The 9991-nt window shown below is 52.3% G+C and overlaps 1 protein-coding gene across 2 annotated transcripts in view; it reads left to right on the forward strand.

Moving 5' to 3' along the window:
• The window catches only part of TM9SF4 (transmembrane 9 superfamily member 4), a 51731-nt gene extending 44750 nt beyond the window's left edge, over positions 1–6981 (forward strand). For both annotated transcript variants that reach the window (XM_061437223.1, XM_061437224.1), the window contains 3 exons: positions 1059–1178; positions 1940–2029; positions 5017–6981. In XM_061437223.1, coding sequence (XP_061293207.1) covers positions 1059–1178; positions 1940–2029; positions 5017–5166 — 360 coding nt within the window. In that variant the 3' untranslated portion in view covers positions 5167–6981. The remainder of the gene's footprint in view (positions 1–1058; positions 1179–1939; positions 2030–5016) is intronic.
• Positions 6982–9991: the final 3010 nt, after the last annotated feature.

Below are 9991 nucleotides of genomic sequence, written 5' to 3' on the forward strand. Positions count from 1 at the left end.
ATTCTTCACCCTAAAATACAGTAACAGTCCTGCCTTTCATGACAGCTTGGAAGGTTAAGTGAGATGGGCCTGTGTGCAGGGTCTGGTGTGGGAGGGGCTCAGTGAAATTTCTAGAAGCTGCTTTGGCTGTGTTAGCAATATTGCCATTAGTCACCACCTTATTAGTAGCATTGTTGCATCTGTTTTGATTTCTGGGTCCGCACATGTCTTTACCTGTCTTGGTTACTCGGAACTGCTAGGAAAATGTGGGAAATAATGCTTAATTCTCAGGATCATTATGAGGCTGGAACATGATAATGTCCTTAAAAGGCACAGTGCTTGACATTCAGGAAATGCTTCTTAACTCAAAGCTGCTATTTTAATGATGACTGCTCCTCTCTCAGGCCTGCCCAGATGAAAGCTGGCAGAAGGGTTCTTCAGAGCCATCTAAGGCCAGCTGACCCAGCTCGGTGTCCAGAACAGAGAGAGGACTTTGCCCTAAATAAGTGCTGGACAAGCAACCACACCTCTGGAATGGCCCAGTTTGCCCAGCTGATACCCCCTCGCCCACCCAGCCCTGCCTGGGATGGGTTGGCTGCCTGCCCAAGGAGGCCACCTCTATTCTGTTTGTGTGACCCCAGGCCAGCCACTGATCTCTCTGAACCTTGACTCCTTCACTGTAAAAGGCCACCCTTTCACAGGCTGACATGTGGAGTTGTGTGCATAAAGCATGTAGCATGTGCCTGGTACATGGTGAGCCACCCCAGCTAGTGGTGGCTGCTGTGTAATTTTGATTGGGGTGGGATTTGTTATTTTCCACAAGCTGCTGAGTTCAGGCTAGGGCCCACCCATGGTAGGATCAGCCATGCCCCAGCCCCTCCCTAGGGACAGCTTGGCTCACCCTCTGCTCCAGAGAGGAGAGACCAGGCCAGGCACAAGCCAGGACCACAGGCCCCAGTGGTGTCATGATGGTTCTCCATTCCTGCCAGTCCCGACTGTGGGGTGGAGTTCCCGAGCGCAGGCAAGGACTGCAGGGGCAGGGGCGGGCCCACTGAAGGCCGGCTCTGATGCATCCGCAGGCGATCTGGGAGAATCAGTTCTATTACCTTTTCGGCTTCCTGTTCCTCGTCTTCATCATCCTGGTGGTGTCCTGTTCACAGATCAGCATTGTCATGGTGTACTTCCAGCTGTGTGCAGAGGTGAGGGGAACGTGGCCAGCACTTGGGGGTAGGGGGAGCTGGGGCCAGCATCAAATGGGTCAGGGAAACTGGGTTTCCCACGACACGTGGTTCCATGTCTTCTGAGGCCTTGGGCAAGTGCGTCACTTCCCCTTGCCGAGCTTCCGCTTGTTCAGCTATAGACTCGTTGTGGGTGGAGGTCACCACGACCTCATGACAGTACTTGTGAGTACTGAGTCCACTCCAGTAGGGATTTCTTCAACAGCTGGCGCCGTTTCGGTAACCTGCCCTCCATCTGGGGACTAGCTCTTGGCAGAATGAGCAAAGTCAGGGCTCTGGGACAGACAGCCTGGGCTGAAACCTGGCTCCTCCAGTCGCTCTTGAGCAGTCATTTAACCTCTGTGTGCCTTCCAGACCTAACTCAGAGGGCTGCTTCGTGAACTCTGAGCTGATTCACAATCAGCACCTACAACAGGACGTGGCATGTGGTGAACGTTTGCTCACGAGATGCTAATGTTAATAGTATTCTTTGGTTGTTGATTTTTTAAATTAAGATGTAATTTATTAACAGTAATGTTCACCCTGTTTAGTCTGTAGTTGTGTAAGTTTTTAGAAATGCATGCCGTGGTGTAACCACCATCACAGTCAAGGCATAAAACCTTCACATGACCCCAAATATTACCATCCTTATACAGGGTCTTTAAGCTCCTCAGGCAACTGTGAAACTTGGGGAAGAGATTCAGCCTGGAGACAGCAATGACCCTTCTCTGTTTCCTTCTCAGGATTACCGCTGGTGGTGGAGGAATTTCCTAGTCTCCGGGGGATCTGCATTCTATGTCCTGGTCTATGCCATCTTTTACTTTGTTAACAAGGTACCACCCTGCATGAGGGAGCCCCTTTGCCCTTTCAGGGCAGGCCTGTAGGGAGGGGGTGCTGGGGAAAAACCTCTAGTGTCTAAATCTTACTTTTCTACCAAGAATGGGGAGGACCAAGGTCATTCTAGAACTGTTCCTGCTCTTAGAACAGAACCTTTTTGGAAAGAGAATATGTTTGGGTGACAAAAGCCTTCAGGATAAACGACAATGAGAATGTTGTATGGAGAACCTGTGAGATGACAACCAAAGCAGAGCTAAAAGGAAGTGTTTCACCTTACAGTGCTTTTAAGAGAAGTAAGGTAATAGTGTTCACCTCAAGAAGACAGGGAGAAAAAAGAACAGTAACACGAAAGAATAAATGTAAACGAGAAGAGTTAAAGAGATAAGAACAGAAACTGCTAAAGCAGGCTTTAGCACTCAGATTGAGGGGCTCAGCTGTACTCACAGAGCTCACTGTCCCCAGAGGGTGGCTTAAGAGTCCAAACAGATCCCCACAACAGGTTTGGTAGATGTGCGCATAACACAGAAATCAGATGGGCCACTGAGGGGAGTCTGGGAGTTGCTTTGGTTGGCCCCTGTGTCACCTCCAGGACTTAGCCACTGTATTTTGGGTTTCCAAAGCAGGAAGTCCTCTGCTTATAACCAAGCTGTATTCTGAAACTAAACTAGAGCCATAGGCTGACCAAGTGAAGCTTGGAATTCCCTTTCCCAAAAACATCAGGTTGGAAAGGACCGTCCAGATATTTGAGTGCAGAATTCCACCCCTGCTTCCAGTTCCCTGACTGGCCCCATCTCCAGCAATCCCAACAAAGGATCACCTCGCTAAGGAGTCAGTCAGTGGTGGCCTGTGGGCCAGCAGGCCTGTTGCTGTAAACAGTTTTATTGGCGGTTATTCATTTACCTGTTGTCCAGGCTGTTTTTACACTACAGCGGCAGAGTATTGTAGTTTTGACAAGAGACCACATGGCTTCAGCTGTCGGCTTGGGCAAAAAGTTCAATCCGGTTTTTCCATACTATCTTCCAGAAAAATCTGAATAAACTTTTTGGCCAACCCAGTATAACCTGTCCCTTTAAGAAGCTTGCCGAGCCCTGCTCTAGCACATCAGTGACGGAGGGCGTTCCCTCCTGACCTCCCATTCTCTTTAGATAGCTTCTGTCATTATTAAGGTCTTCCTTGATTCACACTGAAATCTGCCTTACTGCAAACTCCATCTTCAGATCAATCTTAATGCTGGAATCCTGCAAAACAAATCTAATTTCCCTTCTCTACAGCCCCTATTTATCAGAAACTCTTCTGAATGGAAAGTGACCAAAACCCAGTTCCAGCTGGCTTAAGCCAAAAAAAGAGAATGTTTTGGCTTATGTAACTTTAATAAGAAGTTGAAGTACAGCTTCAGGCTTGGTTAGATCCAGCAGCTTAAATGGTTATCAGGGCTCTGTGTTTATACCTCAGCTCTGTGTGTGTTTTCTTGGCTTCAGTCTGCAGGTAGGATCTTTTCACAAAGTAGAAGGATGGCCAGTAGCAGCCGTAGAGTCTCTTTTTAGCTTTGCAGCCCTAGCGATAAAAGAAAGTGTTTCCTCTGTCCTCATGTTATCAGTCCCAGGGAAGATGCTCACTGGCCCAGTCCTCTGTCGTCATACTATCAGTCCCAGGGAAGATGCTCACTGGCCCAGGTTATATGTCACCCTTCACTGTTCCTCATGTCCAGTAGGTTGGTGTACTCTGATTGACTAGCTTAGGCTTTGTACTGGAGTGACAGCCCCAACAGGACCACAGAGTAGGGAGTGGGTACCCAAGACCCCGGAAAAAAGGAAGACAAGAGCCAGTGTTGGGCAAGTGAAGCCTGCTTCCATAGCCGCCTACACAAAGGTCACAGCTCAGCCTCCTGCCCTTCCTGCCTCTGCCCGAGGCTTTCTTCTCTGCTCTAAAGCCAGCCCGAGAGCCTTGTCTGAAACATGATGGCCTTGGCCTGTCTGAACTCTAAGGAACTTTCTAGCACTGCCTTTTGCCTCACTCCTTTTCTGGTTTTCACTGGATTTACCACTACTCTGTCCCCCCCATCACCTTCACCCCACTTTCAGCCACGAGAAAGCCCATAAAGAGAGATGGGTGGTTGAGCTGGAAGACATGGCCTTCATCCCCCAGTTTGTGGCTATTTGACTTCAGGGAGATGGTCTCAAACAGTGACCCTTACTGTTTTCTTGTGGACTCCTGGCATTTTGTGACCATGTGTCTGCCCAAGAGCCCTGGAACAGGCCCCACTCGGGCCCTGGTGGGCAGGAAGGTCTTGATACCAAGGTCCCAGATTAGCTCCACTTGGCACATGACAGATTCCCTGGCATCACTGCCCAGGTCTGAGAACTCAGCTAAGGGGTTCAGATGCTCCAGGATCAACTCCCCAGGACTCCCATGTGACGGTAATAAAAGTGACAGAGCGCACTCAGGCGGAGAGCACCAGAGGCTGAGACAGGCTCATGGTGACCCTGGTCCACAGTCAGGAGCTGTGAACGCCTCTCTCCTCCCCCGACTTCTGTGCTCCAGCCATCCGCAAGTCTCCCTGCACGGTTCTGGGGGCTGTGGAGGGTGGGGAAGTGGCAGCTGTGGCCTTCCTGCCTTCGTCATTTTGGCAGTGGGCCCTGAGGTCAGCCCCATCTCCCAGTGAGCTCCCAGGCCCTTCCCCAGGAAGACTCCTACTCCGACATGGAATGCCCTGGTCAGTGGATATGGGCCTTGGGCTCCTAGCCCTCTGACTCCAGGTTCGAATCCCAGCTCCTCTGTAAAATGGGTTAATAACCCACCATAGTGGTCGTGAGCATCCAGGGCGGAGCACAGGCCCTGGTGCTGATGAAGGTTCACCCTGGCTGTGTGCCCCACCTGCCCCTCACTGCCTGCCCACGAGGTCCGGGCCAAGGTTGGGGGACACCTGGTTGGCCACAGCAGGCTGGCACTGAGTGTCCCCCTTCTCTCCCTGTTCGCGCCCCAGCTGGACATCGTCGAGTTCATTCCCTCTCTCCTCTACTTTGGCTACACTGCCCTCATGGTCCTGTCCTTCTGGCTCCTCACGGGCACCATCGGCTTCTATGCAGCCTACATGTTTGTCCGCAAGATCTACGCTGCCGTGAAGATAGACTGATGGGGGTGGACCACGGTCTGGCCCACTGCATCCACGGACAGGAAGCCGCCCCGCACAGGGAAGTGCAGGCACGCAAAATAAAACAACTCCTGCTCGTTTGGAATGTAACTCCTGGCACAGTGTTCCTGGATCCCGGGGCTGCGTGGGGGGCGGGGAGGCCTGTAGATAAATCTCGCATTTTCTTCATCATCTTATTGCAGTTCTATGGGGGATGAGTTTTTTGTGGGTTGTTTTTCTTCAGTGCTAAGGAAGTTCCCTCCAGCAGGAACTCTCGGACCTGTTTATTCAGGTGTATTTTTGGTTTGGGGTTTTTTTCCCTTAGTTTTTTTTTTAACAAATGGATCCAGGATGGATAAATCCACCGAGACACTGGGTTCTGGTCACCGTCTCCACCTCAGTTCCTCAGGGCTGTTGGCTACCCCACAACTAACTGGAAGAGGAAACGCCCAGGGCTTCAGGGAGGTTTCTGAGCCTCTCATTGCCCGTCCTCACCATTGATGCCGCGACAAAGCACAGCTCAGCCCGGACTCGCATCCTCAGTGCCAACCAGCCTCTTCCAGCCCCTTCCCCTCCCTATTCCTTCCTCCCTAGCCTCCTCCCAGGGCCGCTCAAAGCAGGGCTCCCCACCAGGCCTCTGGTCATCTTGTCACTGGGAGCAAGCCCAGATCTTGGTTAAGCCAAGGAAATCCCCCAGAAGTACTGGGCGCCAAGTGCCCCAGGACAGCAGGAATCGCCCCTGCTCAGAGCAGCAGGAGTTTGCTGGACCAGAGGAGAGACTTGGAATGAACTGTCTTTCGTGCCAAGAAACCCTGGATCTGGGGTCAAGTATTTCCAGAGCCAAACGAAGCATTCACGCGTCTGTCTGGATGAGGGTCCTCACCCCTCAGGTTGCTCCTCAGCCCCTTCCTGGGTTGGGCAGGGAGGGGGATGTGCTGCTCTTTGCAGTGTGTGCTGGTGGGAACCCTCTCCTCCCCCACTTCCAAGGCAGGACAAGGCCTGGAGACCTCAGATCTCCTCTTTCGGTGGCTGGGAAGAGGCATTCTCTCCTTGACATCCCCCAGCCTCAGTGCCCACACACAGCTCTTTTAGCCAGACCCTGCCCCTTAACTTCCTGTCTGAGCTCTTGCCTCCTTTGGGGAACACCCAGAACACTACCTGCAAGAAGGAGAGTGGAAAGTAAGTTGTGTCCTTCCTTCCCTGAGTCCCAGGAAGAAGCAAGGAGCCTAAGTTAGAAAGAGGAGCTGACACGGATGCCTGGCTTCTTCATTGGCACCCCCTCTTCCTAACCCCTGACCTCCCCCATGCCTGTCACAGACCTTTGCTCTCAAGTTGCAAGAGACCAAACATACCCTGGGGTCAGGGTTTAAGTAACAGCCGCTCACCCTTGCTCCAGCCCCATTAGGACCCCCACCACAAGACAAAGCTCAGGATGCTGGCTAAGCTAGGAACATACCCCCCTCACCCCCACCCCCATATTCTCCCAGCAGCCCTCACCAGCTCCACCAGTCAAACCAGTGATTTTCTCAACCTTGCCTCACAGTGACTCCGCAGTACCAAGCGGCGTCCACCAAGAATCAGGTTGGAGGAAAGGGAACCCAAGCAGTAGAGTATGAAAATGGAGTCTTGTTCATTCACATCTTGAATTTTTTTCCCTAACGGATTCTCTTTTGGGGGGGAGTGAGTAAACAGACTCCTCATCAAGGGTTCAGACATCAATTTTTCTGACTTTTTTAATCATCATCATTTTTTTTAATTAAAAGATGCCTGTATGCCTTTTTTTGGTCCAATTGTAAATAAATATGTCATTGTCCTGTTGTCATGTTTCTTGACTTTCTCGCAAGGGTTACAGGTCTGAGGTGACACAGATTTCCCCCAGTGGGTTGAGCTGAGTGGTTTCCCCTAAAGCTCAGTCTCACATCAGGTTTTCTGCCGCTCTGCCTGGTGCATGTTCAAAGCCTCTCCCACCTCCCCAACCCCTCCATACTGAGTCACTCATCACGCCCCTCTGGCCCCCCAGGTAGGAAATGGCAAGTGTGAGCTTTGGTAGCAGTGAGACCTGGTTTTTAAAGGATTCCCAGCTCTAATAGTTTGCTGCTCACTCACTTCACCTGTCATGTAAGACTCTTTCAGTGTCAGGCAGTAGAAACTGGTCACACTGCCCAAAGCCCCAAGGATTGATTAGCTCATAAGTCATCAAGGAAGAGTGGTTTGGCTTCAGGTCTGGATAGATCCAGGGGCACAAAGGATAGCCTTAAGATTCTCCCTGTCGTCACTCTGCTTTTCTCTGTACCATTTTATCCCATTGTCAACAGTCTTCCTCTGTGGGAGGCCGGCAGAGCATGGCATAGATCAGTCTAGGCCTACATTGTGCTGTGCTCACTCAGTCGAGTCCGACTCTGTGACCCCATGGATCATAGCCCACCAGGCTCCTCTGTCCATGGGGGTTCTCCAGGCAGGAATACTGGAGTGGGTTGCCATGTGCTCCTCCAGGGGATCTTCCCAACCCAGGGATCAAACCCAGGTCTCCTGCATTGCAGGCAGATTCTTTACCATCTGAGCCACCAGGGAAGTCCAAGGCCTACATAAGCCAGTTAAGAAAGCCCAGAAGAAAAAGACTTCCCATTATGTTAGTATATTCAACATAGATAAATCCCAGGAAAGGTCTCTAAGGGGCCCAGCTGGGATTATTGTTTGTACATCTTGGACCAATCACTACATCTAGGGGGACTGAGTATTATTAACAGGCTGCATACCCCAAGGATATTGGATACTGTGAATTTCTGTCCACCAAAGTCACATGGAATGGGTGATTAGGAAACAACGATTCACCATAGTAAGGGATACACAGCAAACAAAAACAATAGTCGCCTGTTAGGTCCATCCAGTCTTAGTACCGAACCAGTGAAAAAGATGCTGGTTGCCATTCATGGGATATTTCCTGTGTTCCAGACACTGTGGATACTTTCCATGTGTTAGCTCACTTAATCTTGAATATGATCCTCTGAGGCATGTTCTGTTATCAGCCTCCTTGACTCTGATGCTGGGAGGGATTAGGGGCAGGAGGAGAAGGGGACGACAGAGGATGAGATAGCTGGATGGCATCACCGACTTGATGGACAAGAGTTTGAGTGAACTCCGGGAGTTGGTGATGGACAGGGAGGCCTGGTGTGCTGCGATTCATGGGGTTGCAAAGAGTCGGACACAACTGAGCGACTTAAGAGAGGAGGTTACAAGCCCCAGTAGTTCAGGTAGACTGCTGAGCCATCCCATGGCAGGTGAGAGCTGTGCTGCTACTGCTGCTGCTGCTAAGTCGCTTCAGTCGTGTCCAACTCTATGCGACCCCATAGACGGCAGCCCACCAGGCTCCCCGTCCCTGGGATTCTCCAGGCAAGAACACTGGAGTGGGTTGCCATTTCCTTCTCCAATGCAGGAAAATGAAAAGTGAAACTGAAGTCGCTCAGTCATGTCCAACTCTTAGCGACCCCGTGGACTGCAGCCCTCCAGGCTCCTCCGTCCATGGGATTTTCCAGGCAAGAGTACTGGAGTGGGGTGCCACTGCCTTCTCCAGAGAGCTGTAGTAGTACTCAACTGAAGAAGCCAGCTTCCAAAACCTGTTCTTCTAGCCACTACTATAGCTGCCTTCTTAAAAGACTTTATGTTCATATTTTAAATTATAATTGACAAACTATACAACTTGATATGTTGTTCAAATATATATATTTGGTCATGCTGTGTGGCATGTGAGATCGTAGTTCCCCAACTAGGGATCAAACTTGCAACCCCTTGCAGTGGAAGCGTAGAGTCTTAACCACTGGATCACCAGGGAAGTCCCATGTTTTGACATAAATACACATGCCATGAAACCGTTACTACAATCAAGACAGTGAACATATTTACCAACCCAAGTTTCCTTATGTCCTTTGTAATAGTGGCCTCTAGCCTCTCAGGAAGGCAGTGACCCAGAAGCCAGAAATATTCTGGATGATGTAGCTCCTTGGGATCAGGTACAACTGGCGCGTGCGCCCAGAGCTGTGCTCCATTCGTAGGTAGGCCCTGTTCGCCTGGGCACTCACGGCTTCCTGCTCCCCACTTGACGGCTTCCAGCGGGTCCACAACCGGGCCACCAAGCTCAGGGGCCCCAGGCCTTCGTGCGCCTCCGCTCCCACCTCTAGCTTCTCCTCTCCCCCCCCACCAGCTTCTCCACCACCTTCATCCCCTCCCCCCGGCTGCCCCACGCCCCCCACCTCCGCCTCCTCCATGAAGATGGCGCCCTTCTCAGTCGTCATTTCCTCGACCTTCCCGCCGGCTCCAGCTCGAGCCCCCAACCCTTCTGTGCGACAGGTTGCTGGGGCGCCGTCCCCGACAAGGCCGGTTTTCCGGGCTCAGGTCAGTGGCGGCAGAGGCCTCCTCCTGGCGCTCTCGGACAGGCGGGGCGGCTGCAGGGCGGGCTGTGGGGTCTTGGGTACCCGCCGTCCCCCAGCCTCTCGGGCCCCAGACGCAGGGACCAGGCGCGCGGCGGTTTCCAGGCCCCCCGACCCGAACCCTCGTCCGCCATAACCTGCGGGAGCCTCGAGCCTGGAAGGGCTTGGGGCGCAGGGGCGACGCTGTGCACTCCGCGAGAGGGACGGCTCGGTGGCTGGCGGCGACCCCAGCGGACAGCCTGCAGGAGGCCTAGACGCGCGGTCTTCTCCTGCAGGGCTCGCTCCGCCCCCTTTCGCCCCCACCCCTTTTCGGGTGTGATTCACCAGGGCTCCCTAGCTAATAAGGGGCGAGGGACCCGGTGGAGGGGCAGGGGGCTGCGACTGCAGGCACCCAGACAGAACTA

Source organism: Bos javanicus, chromosome 13, assembly GCF_032452875.1.
Source record: "Bos javanicus breed banteng chromosome 13, ARS-OSU_banteng_1.0, whole genome shotgun sequence".
NCBI lineage: Eukaryota > Metazoa > Chordata > Mammalia > Artiodactyla > Bovidae > Bos > Bos javanicus.